The sequence below is a fragment of the Lithobates pipiens genome, unplaced genomic scaffold, assembly GCF_037356315.1.
Source record: "Lithobates pipiens isolate NorthernLeopardFrog02 unplaced genomic scaffold, aLitPip1_a1.2 Scaffold_8, whole genome shotgun sequence".
Taxonomy (NCBI): domain Eukaryota; kingdom Metazoa; phylum Chordata; class Amphibia; order Anura; family Ranidae; genus Lithobates; species Lithobates pipiens.
The window spans coordinates 365936199-365954113 of record NW_027507903.1 but is presented as its reverse complement, the minus strand read 5'-3'; the positions used below and the strand labels follow the sequence as shown (position 1 = coordinate 365954113).

Here is a 17915-nt window from a genome sequence, read left to right as displayed (position 1 = left end):
TGATAGTAACAGCTAATGATGATGATGATGATGATGATGATGAAAGACTAATCTGGCTGTCCCTGTAGCATACACCGTCCTTTCCCTTTCTCTAAACTAACAAAAGACACTCAGGCTGCTGCAAGAATCAGCAGCACAGCAAACCTATCAACACCTAACACCTATACCAGTCCTGAAAAGAACTTTTGTGTACCAAATAGCTAGTGGTTTATCTCTCCCTACTCCACACAGGAACCTGTCCCTATCGTAACAGAAGAAAGAATGTAAAATGGCCACCGGATCGGGTGTATTTATAGGTTAGGGGGAATGTACAAGTGTCCATGTGCTGTCATGTCTCAATTGGCTGTCCTGTATCACATGATAAACGTGTCACCAAAGGTTAAAGTTCTTGTATACATTAAACACGTAAGTCCGCCGCGGCGAACGACGGAAAAAGGCGTTCGAACGTGCGGACCGCGAATGTCGGAAATTCGCCGCGAAACGACCGCCGGGCGAACCGTTCGGCCATCACTACTAGTGTGTGTAGGATCCATTATAAATACCTAACCAAAAACATAAAGATGCCTCCTGTCCTCCGGCCCATCTCACTGTGAATGGAATAGGATTGGTCACAGCAAGACTTGGAGAATACTTGAATAAGTTTCGTCAGCCCAGTGTTATAACTACCCAGGCTTATTAAAGGATTTGAGGGTGGCACAGTGATGTAGGGGTTAGCACTCTCACCTAGCAGTAAGAAGGGTTGCTGATTAGAATCCCAACCATGACACCACCTGCCTGGTGTCTGCATGTTCTCCCTGTGCCTCCGTGGGGTTTCCTCCAGGTACTATGGTTTCCTCCCACACTCCAAAGACATGCAGGTAGGTTAATTGGCTTCTGTCCAAAATTGACCCTAGTATATGCATGGGGACCTTGGATCGTGGGCTCCCTGAGGGTAGGGACTGATGTGAGTGTGCAATGTACAGGGATAGGGACAATTGTAGACACTCACCCAAGTTGAACTGGATGGACTGGTGTGTTTATGCAACCTTACTAACTATGTAACTATGATACAAAGAATCGGCTACAGTCGATTAAAGTGGAGTTCCAGGCTTTTTTGTGTGTACACTTTTTGTAGCTGCTGACTTTTAATAAACAGACACTCACCTGTCCCATGGTTCAGCGATGTGGCTACATGGAGCCTCACTCCTCTCCTCCTCCTCGCCACTGCACCCCCATTGAAACTATGGGCACCCGGCCGTGACAGCTTACGGCTTCATGGTCAGGAGCTCACTGTGCATCACCTAGTCACCTAGGCAGCCCATAGTCAGAAGCAGGAAGTGGGACAGGAAGTCCACTCAAAACTAAGCACCCACACCCCCCCAAAAAATGACGTGCCAAATGTGGCATGTAAGGGGGCGAGGAGTGCTTAAAGTGGAAGTTCAACTTTTGGGTGGAACTCTGCTGTAAATGACATAATGCAACTCCCACTTTTTTTTGTAACAGCAGATGTTTCATCATTGTATACCATTATGCAACATGATGATGCCTTATTAGCACTCAATTGGACAGTTAGCCAAAGGGAGGAATTACCTTATACACAAAAAGTGTTTCTACAGAAATCACACAATTATCTCTGGTATCAGAACATATTTTATGGCCAGAGAAATGGAGTGGTGATGGGTGCCAAGTTTCCTCTTAGCCTCACTAATATTTTTATGACAGAATGGGAGGACAGGTATATTTTCAGGAGGTCCAGACAGCAACCACGGTTCTATATGTAGCACTAAGTCCCGAAGGAGCTGCTGAATTTTTTTGGGCTTACCGATTACCTCCTCCAGCTTGTACTCGTCCTTGTCTAGGGGTTTCCAGGGTTGATAACCCAGTAATTGTAGAGACTGACACTTGAATACCTTGTTAGGATTGTTTTTTTGCATAAAACAGTTGAACAAACTCAGTCTCTAAGTTGGGAATAGAGAGTATCAGGGTAAAGTTTAGCTCAGGTGCTTGGAACTGCCGACTTCAACAAAAGTCTGTCTCTCTGTACACAATCCAGGGAACAGCCGCTCACAACTGGACTCTTTAGCTGTTGGATAAATCCTTAAATTTGGGTTTAGCAGCCAACAGGTAATTCTAGCTTTTCAAAGTCTCTGAAGCAAACCTGGTTGGAGACTTATGCCGCGTACACACGAGCGGACTGTATGGCATACTTAGTTCGTCATATAATCCGACGGACAGTCCGTCGTACTTTCCACTGAACGGACTTGACCACACACGGATGCACAAACAGTCCGTCGAAAGCTTGCACGATGACGTGTACAGCACGTACGACGGGACTAGAAATAGGAAGTCCAAGACACAGCAAAGCACCCTTCCGCTGTGTAAATCCTTTCTGGGCATGCACCATTCTTAGTCCGTCGAACTAGCATACTGACGACCGTACTGTCCCCTGAAACCAAAGTACGAGGGACAGAATTTCGAAAAAACCAGACTGCACGCTGAAAAAGTCCGCTGAAGCCCACACACGAGCGGATTGTCCGCTGAAATGTGTTTCGACGGACTAAGTACGCCATACAGTCCGCTCGTGTGTACGCGGCATTAGTTACAACTGGAAGGGTAGAAGTAGGAACTTTTCTTACTGTACCAGAATCTTTCAGCCAGTCCGGCGATACTGTAAGAATTGTGGATTCAATGTCCATGGCAGCTCAGCTTCCAGGCTCCTACTGAGCAGCCAGCCTTGTGCGTGGCTCTCTTACTGAAGAGTCCTCCCCTGGTAGCGTGTAGAGTTGCTGGGCCTCTCCAAAATCCAAGACGGCACCAGAACAACTCAGAATCCTCCCTCCAGTTACTGCACCTCGAACTAGCCAGTTCTGAGGCTCGGGAACGGATGGATCCACACCTCAGGTCATGCAGTCCCCTATGGGCTGGTCAGGAGGACCAGGACCACGGAGTCAGTAACAACTTCTGGACCGGAACCCAGAACCATGTGACTTCGGCACCTTAAGTACCCTTTTCCCAGATTACGCAGTGAGACAAACATGCCAGCTGATTGGCTCCGAGATAGAAATTGGTATCCAATGCGTCCAACCAGACTGCGTTCTATAGCCTCCCACAGGTGTACAACCCCACCTATGACCAGGCAGAACTTCTATACAGCCCAGCCAAACTGATGCCAAAGTACAGTTTAGCACAATTAACCCCAAAACTCACTACATTTTTGAGTAAAAACTAAATTTTAACACAGCGCGTACTCATTAGGAGAAGAAGATTTATTGATGATTTAATGTTTATGTCAGGTCTGCTAGGAGACTCTAACCATCCCTCCGGTTTCCCGACTGGTAGTCTTCTTATCCCAGTATCAGGTGGAAAGGCGGTGGAGATCCTGCAGCCAGAAATATGGGACCACAACAGTTAGTAGAGAGTGAAGTCAGCAAACCAAAGCAGAAGTCCATGAGGTATACCAGGAAGAAATGTTGGGAACAGGCAGAGTCAGCAACCATGATCAGTGTTAATCAAAATGAGTAGTCCAAGAGGCAAGGTCATGAACAGGCAGAGTCAGCAACAACTATTAGCGAAGTCCAAAAGTAGTAGTCAAGAAGTCATGTTTATGTCAGGTCTGCTAGGAGACTCTAACCATCCCTCCGGTTTCCCGACTGGTAGTCTTCTTATCCCAGTATCAGATGGAAAGGCGGTGGAGATCCTGCAGCCAGAAATATGGGACCACAACAGGAAATGCAAACAGGCTATATCAAGGAACACCAAACAAGCAATTCACAGTTAGTAGAGAGTGAAGTCAGCAAACCAAAGCAGCAGTCCATGAGGTATACCAGGAAGAAATGTTGGGAACAGGCAGAGTCAGCAACCATGATCAGTGTTAATCAAAATGAGTAGTCCAAGAGGCAAGGTCATGAACAGGCAGAGTCAGCAACAACTATTAGCGAAGTCCAAAAGTAGTAGTCAAGAAGCGTAGTCGGGAACAGGCAGAAGTCAGCAACCAGAAACACAATCTCATACACCAACATGCAGGAACTGGAACATATACTAGGGCAAAGACAGGAAGGGGTGATGATTTATAGGTCACTAAATCAGGTGACTGCCAACAGCTGCCCACTGCGTGGGGCCAGTGTCCAAGATCAAGGAGCAGGGCATAACAAGGGCACTACACAGATGGAAGTTCCCCAGTGGCTCAGGCAGTAGGGAACCATCCACAGAACACCAGGTCCCCGGATCAATCTCAGACACAGTATGACAGTTTATGTGAGAGGTATTTCAAAAAAATCTCTTCACCAGTATATGCAGTATCTTAATAATAATAATAAATTAGAAATGGGGACAGTCTGGCAACAAAGGTTTATTAAAAACCAGCAGATAGGAAAAGTTATATATAAATAAGGAGTGGACATCATTCCACATGATTATGTAATTTCCCACAAGGGCAATTAATACATGTCAGGAAGAACTGTACTTTTAAATAAACAAGGAAAAAAGGATGGAGGTGATGACAAACAATGGAGTTTTATCTTTGACTTTCATTGTCAATATAAAGAGATTGATAGTTTATTTCACAAACACAGGATGTTAAATCCAGTGTTACCTTGGAAACCTTCCTTCATTTATAGGAAAACCCAGAGTTTTGGAGAATGGGTAGTTAAAAAGATTATAGATCCCCCTCTAGATCTTCCTTTTATCAGGGGCGAAAGGGTTTTAAAGCTTTTGGTAAATGTAAAGCATGTAGTCATGCGAGAAACAGTGCAAGGAGGCATTCCACTTTTCAGTCAGAGACAACAGGTTGTGATTATGAGATAACTAATCTCATAACTTGTAATACATATGTCATATATGCATTGGTCTGCCCATGCAGACTAATGTATATAGGACGAGCAAAATGAACCCTCAAAAAAAGAATTGGTGACCATGTGTAAAATATCTTTAAGGTATATAGATATCATAATGTGTCTGATCACTATAGGCGCTTCCATGTGAGAGACCCATCCACGCTACAATTTTGGGGTGCGGAGAGGGTACTTCCAGCTTGGAGGGGTTTAAACAGGGTCAGGGATCTCTCTAGGAAAGAAACTAAATGCATTCATATCTTACATATTATGTCTCCTGAAGGCTTGAATATTGAACTGGACAAGTTTCATTAGTGATTATTAGTGACTATCAAAGATGTGTGCTCAATGGGTTCTTGTTTAATATTTAGATTAAAGGGGTTGTAAAGGTTTGTTTTTTATTTTCTAAATAGGTTCCTTTAAGCTACTGCATTGTTGGTTCACCTTTTCCTTCGATTCGCCTTCTAAATGTTTTTTTTCTTTGTTTTCTTTGTCTGCATTTCTCACTTCCTGTTCCTCCTCAGTAAGCTGTTCTGGCTGACTAAACACCGCTCGGATGATGGTGTGAAGTTTAGTGAGGAGAAACAGGAAGTGAGAAATTCAGACAAAAAAAAACATTTAGAAGGGAAATCGAAGGAAAACGTAAGTGAACCAACAATGCACTAGCTTAAAGTGGTTGTAAACCCTTACAAACCACTTTGACCTACAGGTAAGCCTAGATTAAGGCTTACCTGTAGGTCCAAGAAATATCTCCTAAACCTATACGGTTTAGGAGATATTTACCTGAAGACAGCCGCCGTCAGGCGCACTGAGTAAGCCGCAGATCGCATCGATATGCCACGAGTGTCGGCTCCCGTGCACATGCGCGGGAGTGACGTCATCGCTGCTCCGGCGAATCACAGCGCCGGAGCAGCGAGACCCACGGAGACCCACCAAGAAGATGGACGCTCTGAACTATAGAGGACAGCGGTGACTTCGCTGGCTCCTGTGTCAGGTAAGTGACACATAATGGACTACTATGCGATGCATAGTAGTCCATTATGCTTTACCTTTGCAGGGAATCAAAGAGGAAGTAAACCCATCAGGGTTTACTTCCTCTTTAAAGGAACCTATTTAGAAAATAAAAAACAAAGATTTACAACCCCTTTAAGGTTCTATAACTTTATGTATGAGTTAATGATTTGTAACCATGTGTAATTATGTAAGTTAGATGGGTTGATATCAATTCTCCTCCAAACCTATTAATAAGCTGGGCTGTATACTGTATATACCAGCTAAAAATTTGTTATAGAATTTAATGCTTATATGGATTTTGTTTTTTCACTCGCTGTTTCTTTTTGTGAGATTTGATTTGAATATTGGTGCGCTACTGTGGTCTGTTAATTTTAATATTTCACCTTGTTTTTTAAGATACCCTGGTTATGAACTTTTGATTTGTTAGAAAACTCAATGCAACATGATATACATATAAAATGCAAATATGTTTTCAAATATATAGGTGTAAATTGTCCCTAAAAGTACATTTTCATAGTATGGAAAAATACAATTACAGAGTATGAAAATTTCAATTTAGGTCAAGCTTAAACAAATCCTCAGAATGGCTAGCTCTTAGAACCAGAAATAAAAACCCTATATTTCCTGTTCTCTATAACTTGATATGAAGTCACCTCTTATCCATTTCTTCTAAATACATTGACCTTTTACCCATGTCTTCTGAAAACATACATAATGATGCACACTAAACTTGAAAGTAGGCATACAGAAATCATCTGGCTGTGTGCATTAACAAAACAGATTGGCTAGATTGATCTAAGAAAGACAGAGATTGGAAATTAATTTCTCCAGTTCAGCAGAAACTGTATCTCCATAGTTGGAAAGGTTCAAAGGACAGGTGTTCCATATACCCACTACTATGCAAAATGAATGTCACATTGTAGCTGCATTAGCATTAAAAAAAAGTGAAAGTTAAAAAAATAAAAAAAAATAAAATGTTCCTTATATTAAAACATCAGAAAGATGTAAAATATAGAATTCATGTCAGGTAAAAGAGCATGTCTGCTCCAACCTCTCCTTACTGCTACAGCACTTCAGTAACAAAAACATTTGCCTATCTCATATATTTGGCCTGAAAGCCAATGAATGGCAGCAATGTGGGTTCCTAAATGTGTAACCTAACAGATTCCCATTAATGATACTGTATTTAGAGTAGATATTTATTTGTTGTAAACTGCCATTAATAATATGTTGCTCTTTAACCCTCTATGTGACAAATCACTATATAGAATTATTTTAAGCCATAAGCTATTATTGCTAACCCAATAATAGTTGTAATAGCCAATAATATCAATCAATATGCCCCATATTCACATGTTTGGCATGTTTTGTTCATCACAAAAGGTTAATGTTACACCACAATGATCTCCAACTCTGTAGATCTGGATCAAATCGCTCATATTTCTTTTTTTTAAAGTAGACCTTGTTTGCCTGTGACAGGTTACGGTCTTTTAATTATGTTTCCTGGTTCTTTCTTGGTTGGCTTTTTTGGGTCTGACCTACTGTTTCTGTGTACTATAAAAGGGACAGAGGTCCAAACCCGAGTGTACTAGAGCTAGAGAGAGCAGTTACTGCTGTTACTATTGCTGGAGTCCATCCTGACAGCATGCTGAAATATGCAGAGACCGGAGTGCCATTTAATGAACATCTGGCTTCAGGATCCTTCTATAGTCTAAGTGAGATCGCTAGGAACGGCAATCTGCCCTGAAGAAGCCAATTCTGGATATTGCTATAATGGGCTCAGCAACTTATGGATGCTATCCTGTGCATGTATACCGGGGTAGCCACAAGCCTGAATTAGGGGTTAGTTTAAGGAAAGACTGTTGCTTTTGTTCTACTGTCATGCCACAATATGCAAGTAAAGCTTTGTCTTTGCCTGGTCTGAAGTTACTCAAGAGGTGTAATGCAAGTAACTGGCACATATAGTCTGCTGTTCTGGTCAGCTAAGCACGCTGGGTTATGAAGACAGCAGTGTAATGCCACATACACACGGCCAGACTTTCCGGCAAACTAGGTCCGATGGGATTAGTCCATTGGACAATTTGATCATGTATGGGCTATTCCGATCGTTTTAAAAAAAAAAAATCAGACGGACCTAGAAATAGAACATGTTTCAAATCTATCTGACGGACTCAATTCTGACAGACTAAAATCGGGAAAACCATTCGTCTGTGTGCTAGTCCGATGGACCAAATACGACGCAAGGGCAGCTATTGGCTACTGGCTATTGAGCTTCCTTGTTTAGTCCCATTTACATCATCACGTTCAAAACAAATGGACTTTCGAACAGACTTATTCCGTTCGTGTGTAGCCAAGTCCGTTCCTTCAGAAAGTCCGTCAGAACGCCGCTGAAAGTCAGTCGGGAAGACCGTCGGACCTAGTCTGATGGAAAGTCTGGTCATGTGTACACGGTATAAGAGTTAATACAGTATGAAGACACAAGTTGTTACCAATGGTAATGTTACCAATCATAAGCATGTACATGTGACAGGTGGGATAGCCTCTTGCAGAAGGAGTTGTTGTTGGCACTCTCTCTCTGAGAAGGTCTGTCTCCCATAGCAAAGGGAGCAGATCAGCACAGCAGGGGTCCCCAGCCTGTGCACAGGTATGGAAGAGTTAATGAAGTGCACACGTAGAGTGTGTGCTGGGTGCACGGCGGAATCCCATACCATTACTCGGAGTGAGGTAGCAGTGATATGCTGGACAGGTGGATAGGGCATTGGCTCTGAGTATACCTCCTAAATGCAACAGTGACTGTGGTGGTGTTTAAAAACATCAAGAGAGTTAACTGGAGTTAAGTTGTCTGTTCAAGTAAAGGTACCCCATGTGTAAGGCAGTGACCCTATTCAAAGTGCCTAGCGTAGCCCAGAATATCCCACTCTGGGGTAGGCCTCTCATGTGACCCTTGCTTGGTGTCCAATGAGGGAAATATGGAGGAAGTGACCACTACCCTGCCACTACACCATAGCCCCTCTACAAACTTTTTGATCTTGGCTGGCATAAAAAATCATTCCACTCACGAGTAGGTTGACTGTGCAACTCATGCGGTTGTATTTGCTCTCATCAGTTACCACTGCTCTGTAATCCAATAATCTTTCCAAAAGGCCTTTTATCAGTGTCACAAAATTATTGACTCCTTTAGTTATGGATGGATACTTTTCAGCATAATCCTGCAATCTGTAGGAACACAATAAAATATACTATCAATATCAAGATAGCAACAGAGCCTGTTAACCTGATCACGGATTAGTTCAAACAAACAAGAATCAAAACATGTCTTATTTTTAAAAACATATCTTATATTTAAAAAGTCAAACCTTGATCTTGTGACAACCATACTGCTTACATTTTAGAGGCATTAAAGAACAGTGAAAGTTTTAGATGAAAAAGGATTCTTGGCAAAAGTATGGTCCTGGACATTGTATATTGCATCAATTGTCCAAGACTATTATGTTTAAGTAATCATGGTGCTAGGATCAGTGACATGTTAAGAAATGTAACAAACTCTATGCTACCAGACATAGAAAAGTGCCACATTATTGTTATGAGAGCCATAACAACACTGAGACCAGATCAGCAATGTTACATTTACATAAATGTTTTACAAGTTACAGCTACTTGCTTTATGCTTCAGCTTCATATTACAGAAGCCATGCCCAGTTATAAGAGCTAAAGCAATGCTATACTACCAGAACAAAGCCATGCCCATCAAGTTTACAGCACATTACAGAGTGAGGTTATTTAAAGGATATACTATTGGATTGCATTATGACTAGTAATGAGAGAATTGACTGAAATTAACTTCACACCATAGTTGGATGCAGGGCTGGACTGGGACAAAAATTCGGCCCTGGACTTCATCCAGACTGACCCACTTTAATTTTGCAAACACACACAAAAACAGTATATAAACTAGACATGGTACATGAGATGGTTAGAGACTGAGGACACACTACAAGAGACGGTCAGAGACTGATGACATACTACAAGAGGTTATCAAAGACTGGGGACATACTACAGGAGACGATCAGAGACTGCAGACTAGGGATGAACTTCGAGTCAAACATTGGCTCTTCACCGAACAGCAAACAATTTGGGGTGTTCGCAGCAAATTCGAAAAGCCACGTACAAGTCTATGGGATAAATCTAAAGTGCTATTTTTAAAGGCTTATATGCAAGTTATTGTCATAAAAAGTGTTTGAGGACCTGGGTCCTGCCCCAGGGGACATGTATCAATGCAAAAAAAAGTAATTGAAAGTCATTGATAAAAAAAAAGGGTGGGGTTCCCCCAAATTCAATTACCAGGCCTTTCAGGTCTGGTATGGATATTAAGGAGAACCCTGTGTCAAATTTTAAAAAAATGATGCGGCGTTCCCCCCAAATATCCATACCAGACAATTCAGGTCTGGTATGGATTTTAAGGGGAACTCCACGCCAAATAAAAAAAAATTACGTGGAGTTCCCCCTAAAAATCCACAGACCCTTTATCTGAGCACGCAACCTGGCAGGCCGCAGGAAAAGAGGGGGGGGGGGGCGAGAGAGCCTTCTGAACCGTACCAGGCCACATGCTCTCAACATTGGGAGAATGCTTTGGGGTCCCCCCAAAGCACAGTGTCCCCATGTTGATGAGGACAAGGGCCTCATCCCCACAACTCTGGGCGATGGTTGTGGGGGTCTGCGGGTGGGGGGATTATCAGAATCTGGAAGCTCCTTTAACAAGGGGACCCCCAGATCCCAGCCCCCCGTTTGAAATGGTAAGGGGGTACAAAAGTACCCCTACTATTTCACAAAGAAAGTGTAAAAAATAGTTTAAAAAGACACACACACCATTGCAAAAGTCCTTTATTAAAAAGAAAAAAAAATTAAATAAAGATTCTAGCGGTGGTAATCCACTCTTGCAATCCAGCGACGGATGATCATCTCTCTGGGGTCCAGCGATGGCTGATCTGATCCAGCGATGGGTGATCTCTCCCTCCAGTGCAGCGCATCCATCCTCTGTCTCCACCGGAGACACTGAGGGGATCCTGGCACCCTGACACTTATTATATGAAGAGGGCGGGGCCACCCATCACCTGATGCCGCCCCCTCTGACGCAAGGGGAAAGCCGGGCTTCCCCAATGACGTGCGAGTGACCCCGCCCCCTCTGATGTAATGCAGGTTTCCGTTTGAGTCCCATAGACTTTAATAGGGTTCTAAAGTTCACACGAAGTTTAGGTCTGTTCGCAGGTTCTGGTGCGAACCGAACCGGGGGGGTGTACGGTCAGAGACTGAGGACATATTACAAGAGGTGATCAAAGACTGGGGAGAAACTATCAAAAAAAAGCCTGATATGTTCCCTGTCAAAGCCGGCAGGAACCAGAAAACCAAATGAGTGTCCCAACATGCAATGTGAAGATAAGTAATGAAATTTTATTATAAATTTACAAAAAATACAAAACACTCCACAATGGGAGGTAAAAGTATGTGGACACCTGCAACTAAATAACATCCAGAAATACCATGTCGAACGTATTCTAGATATGACAACAAAAGGACAAATACACATACACCACTAAATATACATAACATGTAACAGAGCGTCCGGACGCCAAGGATCTGTGTGTGGATATCTCTGCCGCGTTTGAAAAAATCGTATAAAAAATGGCATAAATATGCTACTAGGCAGTGATATCCACACAAGGGTCCCTGGAAGGCTCGAGCCTATTGTATGCGGGAGGAGGGGAGGTGGGGGGAAAGGGGGAAAGGGCAAGCTAAGATGTTCCGAGAGTCCTGTGACAGAGATAAATACAGTCTCTAATAACAATCTTCCGAAGATACTAGTAGCAGTGTGTCAATTGTTTTAAATTGTCATCTAAGGGATAATGTTCATGCACAGGGCTATTCGGGGGCGAAAATTGCTGCAAACATGGGGGAATCCATGGTAGACCATAAAATAGGTCATGTAATAGTGGGTAACACAGTATGTTCACAATCCAGATGTCAGTCCCAAATACACTGAGTTGCTAACTGTGGTATCGAGCATTGGGACTGTAAAGAGTCAATATAGCATGCCAATTTTGGCAATATATGCAGTAAGTAAAATACCATACGATACCATATCCTCAGTGTCGCTAAGTCCAGTGTATGGCGTTTGGAGAGTGATGAACCCACATGGATGCTTTTGTATACCGGATCCCTTGAGTGGTAATGACGCCATTCCATTGCATATGTTATCAACCTTCAGCAGCACTAAAAATTATCCGCTCCTCCGTAGCTTTTCTGCAGTGCTGTAACTCGACGTACTATCTACTGCGGTCTATCCACCTTCCCGTCTCTCAAATTTGCCGCTGGCTTCCTTCCAGGACACAGCTGACAAGCGGCGTTACGTGACGCTGATGATGTCAACGCGTTTCGCTAAAGGGATTGCGTAGCTTCGTATGGACATGACGCCCGCAGACCCCCACAACCACCTGCCAGGGTTGTGGGGATGAAGCCCTTGTCCTCATCAACATGGGGACAAGGTGCTTGGGGGGGACCCCAAAGCATCCTCCCAATGTTGAGGGCATGTGGCCTGGTACAGTTCAGGATGCTCTTTTCCTGAGGCCTGCCAGGTTACGTGCTCGGATAAAGGGTCTGGTATGGATTTTTAGGGGGAACGCCACACCATTTTTTTTTTTAAAATGGCGTGGATTTCCCCTTAAAATCCATACCAGACCTGAAGGGCCTGGTAATTGAATTTGGGGGGAACCCCACGTTTTTTTTTTTTTAATCAATGACTTTCAAGGACTGTTTTCTATATTACGGAGAGCCGACAATTCATTATAGTTGCAAGTGATTTTAAATGACTTTTTTTTCCTGCAGATATTAAACTTTGTGCAGGGACAGTTCTAAGCATGGGAAACATGCGCCCCTTCACAGGCTTACTATACACACCCCCCAGGTACGAAATTTAAAGGAATATTACACTTTTATTGTCTCACTTTAAGCATTATTAAAATCACTGCTCCCAAAAAAACTGCCATTTTTAAAACTTTTTTTTGCATTGATACATGTCCCCTGGGGCCGGACCCAGGTCCCCAAACACTTTTTATGATAATAACTTGCATATTAGCCTTTAAAATTAGCATTTTTGATTTTGAACGTTCGAGTCCCATAGAATTTAATAGGGTTCTAAAGTTCACACAAAGTTTAGGTCTGTTCGCAGGTTCTGGTGCGAACCAAACCGGGGGGTGTTTGGCTCCTCCTTACTGCAGACATACTACAGGAGATGGTCAGAAACTGCAGACATACTACAAGAGACGGTCAGATACTGAGGACATATTACAAGAGGTGATCAAAGACTGGGGACATACTACAGGAGACGATCAGAGACTGCAGACATACTAAGGGAGACAGTCAGAAACTGCAGACATACTAAAGGAGACGGTCAGAGACTGCAAAAAATACTACAGGAGACGGTCAGAGACTGCAGACATACTATGGGAGATGGTCAGAGACTGCAGACATACTACAGAAGACGGTCAGAGACTGCAGACATACTACATAAGACGGTCAGAGACTGCAGACATACTACAGGAGACGGTCAGAGACTGCAGACATGCTATATGAGACGGTCAGAGATTGCAGACATACTACATGAGATGGTCAGAGACTGCAAAAAATACTACAGGAGACGGTCAGAGACTGCAGACATACTACAGGAGATGGTCAGAGACTGCAAAAAATACTACAGGAGACGGTCAGAGACTGCCAACATACTACAGGAGACAGTCAGAGACTGCAGACATACTACAGGAGACGTCAGAGACTGCAGACATACTACAGGAGAAGGTCAGAGACTCCAGACATGATCCAGGAGATGGTCAGAGACTGCAGACATACTACAGGAGATGGTCAGAGACTGCGGACATGATACAAGAGATGGTCATAGACTGCATTTATGGCTGAACCCAGTGTAATTCATTACAGGGTTGCTCCACTCTATTTAAACCAGGTCTGCAAGATCAAGTCCGTAATCTTCCTTTGAAAGTACACCCATGTGGCAGAAGACAGCATCACATCCAATTTCCAAAATACAAATTGTCTTACAAACAGTGAACTGGTCAGGATTAGTGGAGGACAATAAACAGTTAATGGGTCTGTGAAGCTTCTAGCCTGAACTAGCAGTAAATCCTTCCAAAATACACCACAAAAACCATGCAGCACACACAGAGCTCTGGCTAAATAACTGAAAAGAAGCTGAAATGGTTAACAGACAGTCATGTGTTACACTGCCACTGGACAGAGAATGCAAAGCAGATCTTATCAGTGTATTATGGCAGTGTGCAGGAAAGGCAGCTAGAAAAAAAAACAAAAAAAACTACAGAGCAAGATGAGAGGGAGAAGAGAGGACAGATCGGTAACCTGCACACTGCCTGAAGGCATAGATTTCTGGAAGACACTGCAGCCAGTGTACATGTGGCATTGCTCCTGAGTCCCATCATCTTGTTCCCATTCAGCTAGCGCTTTGTGTGCTGCAGAACTGGTTTTGCTGTAGCTGTGGTCATACCTTCTTGTATCTCATCAGCTTTAGATACTGTGTGTTTCTCCTTCCTTGTGCCCCCATTCAGCCCTGCTCCAGGACCTATGTAATCAAATGTGGCAGGCTGGGGAGGGTTACACTACCTGCTGATTGGCTGTGGATGTGTGGGAGGAGCGGAGCAGGTCCTTGCTTATACTCTCATAAGCATCGGAGCGCAGAGACTCATGCTGTCACTGTAAACTGGCCCACTGAGCCAACGGCCCACCAGGAAACCTGGTTGGATGGCACCACTGCAAAGAGTTAGAGCTACCACTTTTAGGTATGCCTGGTCAACACATGGCCAATGGCACCAAAGTTTGATGGTATCACCAGAAGGCCTAAATGTGAAGCTATAATCCACAGAGAGATGAAGATAATGTGAGGGATGGCATTTATAATGTTTGCTAAAAAGCTAGCCTTGCCATGCAAAACAAAAATGGAGCATGCTTGTGAATTTAATAAAATATGCATTGTCTCACATGTTTTCAAAAAGCTGCATGTACTGCCAGTCTCCACGTCCTCCTTCGACTTCTTGGTCCAGTTTCAGTATTATTTCATTTTCAAACTGTAAATGAGAAGTACTTCATGACTTTTAGCTTTAGCAACTATCCACATAAGCTTTGCAGATGAAATCAGTGAATTACAACATACATGTTATGTGAGAATATGGAAAATGTTACCAATTAGCACACAAAAAAAAAAGGAAAGAAATGGACACGCAAGTAGAACTTTAGAACCTACGTCTTTGTACTGTTTTACAGCCAGAGTGCTCAGTGACAACTGTGGTTCATCACTATGTCCTGTATCAGTCAGCTATATCAAACATCTAGGCTTCCAACTCTGCTACAGAGCAATCCATAGCAGCACAACACAGTATATATAAAAAAAAATGCACTCATTTGGGGATAGTAATCACCTCTCCTCGTTGAGCACACTTTATCTTCAGGAAGAGATGAAGGCACCTGAGTCTCTGGATATGGTGGTGGATGATCAGCCACATTTGGGAAAAGGGGGGACCAAAGAGAATGAGGAAAAGACTGCAAAGGCATACAGTTACCAGTATAACAGCACAGAGGGACACTAACATCCAGGATGCACAGAAGCAGAAACATGATATGGGGGTGGAACTTTAAGGGCCTACTGGGAGCCTCGAGATGGCAGAAGGAGGACAGAATAGCAGTGACCTCAGGATCTCAGAAGCTCAGAGGATAAACTTGTGGTGCAGTTTTAGAGGCAGCAGCCATAGCTACACAAGACCACAAAGGGGCTTACCTGCACAGGTAGTGGCACTGGACAGTATGCACTCCCCCCTCAAATAGGCCAACAATAGGGATGAGCTTCGTGTTCGAGTCAAACCCATGTTCGACTAGAACATCGACTGTTCCCCCATTCGGCGAATTCCGAACGTTATGGGCCGTTCGTGCCAAATTCGAGTGGCGCTCACAGCCCATAATTTACTGCGGTATCACAGTGCATTGCTGGCTGATGATTGGCCAAGCATGCACTATGACCAATCACGGCGCTGTCTGTACAGCGAGCTGTAATTGGCCAAAGCCAGGGTTACTTTGGCCAATTATGGCTCAGGTGGTTTAGTACATGCCCCACACTATATAAGGCAGCCTGCGCGGTGGCCTTGCATAGTGTGTTGGATCGGCGGAGAGAGAGATAGAGGGAGAGACAGTGTCTTTGAATTTCATATGAAGCTGTTGCAATTACAGTCAGTGTATTGTGCCACCTGCTAAAGCTCCCCCAATTGCTGGTGTTCTGCTGGTCCTATACCACAGGCAGCAGTAGAAATTACAGTTGGTGCATTGTGCCACCTGCACAGTGTACACCTAACTCTACCCCAATTGCTGGTGTTCTGCTGGTCCTATACCACAGGCAGCTGTAGCAATTACAGTTGGTGTATTGTACCACCTGCACAGTGTAAACCTAAAACTACCCCAATTGCTGGTGTTCTGCTGGTCCTATACCACAGGCAGCAGTAGCAATTACAGTCAGTGTATTGTGCCACCTGCACAGTGTACACCTAAAACTACCCCAATTGCTGGTGTTCTGCTGGTCCTATACCACAGGCAGCTGTAGCAATTACAGTTGGTGTATTGTACCACCTGCACAGTGTACACCTAAAACTACCCCAATTGCTGGTGTTCTGCTGGTCCTATACCACAGGCAGCAGTAGCAATTACAGTTGGTGTATTGTGCCACCTGCATAGTGTACACCTAAAACTACCCCAATTGCTGGTGTTCTGCTGGTCCTATACCACAGGCAGCTGTAGCAATTACAGTCAGTGTATTGTGCCACCTGCACAGTGTACAGCTAAAGCTACCCCCAATTTCTGGTGTTCTGCTGGTCCTATTCCACAGGCAGCTGCAGTAATTACAGTCGGTGTACTGTGTCATCTGCACAGTGTGCACTTAAAGCTACCCCAATTGCTGGTGTTCTGCTGATCCTATACCGCAGGCAGCTGCAGTAATTAAAGTTGGTGTACTGTGTCATCTGCACAGTGTACAGCTAAAGCTACCCCAATTGCTGGTGTTCTGCTGATCCTATACCGCAGGCAGCTGCAGTAATTAAAGTCAGTGTACTGTGTCATCTGCACAGTGTACAGCTAAAGCTACCCCAATTGCTGGTGTTCTTCTGATCCATTACCACAGGCAGCTGATGCAGCACTTACAGTCAGTGTATTGTGCCACCTGCACAGTGTACACCTAAAGCTACCCCAATTGCTGGTGTTCTGCTGCTCCTATACCACAGGCAGGCAGCTGTAGCAATTACAGTCAATGTATTGTGCCACCTGCACAGTGTACCGCTAAAGCTACCCCAATTGCTGGTGTTCTGCTGCTCCTATACCACAGGCAGGCAGCTGCAGAAATTACAGTCGGTGTATTGTGTCACCTGCACAGTGTGCAGCTAAAGCTACCCCAATTGCTGGTGTTCTGCTGATCCTATAACGCAGGCAGCTGCAGTAATTACAGTCGGTGTACTGTGTCATCTGCACAGTGTACAGCTAAAGCTACCCCAATTGCTGGTGTTCTTCTGGTCCTATACCACAGGTAGTTGTAGCAATTACAGTAGGTGTATTGTGCCACCTGCACAGTGTACACCTAAAGCTACCCCATTTGCTGGTGTTCTGCTGGTCCTATACCACAGGCAGCTGTAGCAAAAACAGTCAGTGTATTGTGCCACTTGCACAGTGTACAGCTAAAACTACCCCAATTGCTGGTGCTCTGCTGATCCTATCGGCAGGCAGCCGTAGTAATTACAGTCATTGTATTGTGTCATCTGCACAGTGTGCACCTAAATCTACCCCAATTGCTGGTGTTCTTCAGATCCTATACCACAGGCGGGCAGCTTCAGTAATTACAGTGGGTGTATTGTGTCATCTGCACAGTGCACGCCTAAAGCTACCCCAATGTCTGGTGTTCTGCTGATCCTATACCGCAGGCAGCTGCAGTAATTACAGTCGGTGTACTGTGTCATCTGCACAGTGTGCACTTAAAGCTAGCCCAAT

General features: G+C 44.0%; 1 protein-coding gene across 2 annotated transcripts in view; it reads right to left on the bottom strand.

Moving 5' to 3' along the window:
- Positions 1-17915, bottom strand: part of DOCK2 (dedicator of cytokinesis 2) — a 513334-nt gene that overhangs the window by 211168 nt on the left and 284251 nt on the right. For both annotated transcript variants that reach the window (XM_077473501.1, XM_077473502.1), the window contains exons 34-35: positions 14880-14965; positions 8882-9038 (exon numbers count right to left, since the gene is read on the bottom strand). In XM_077473501.1, coding sequence (XP_077329627.1) covers positions 8882-9038; positions 14880-14965 — 243 coding nt within the window. The remainder of the gene's footprint in view (positions 1-8881; positions 9039-14879; positions 14966-17915) is intronic.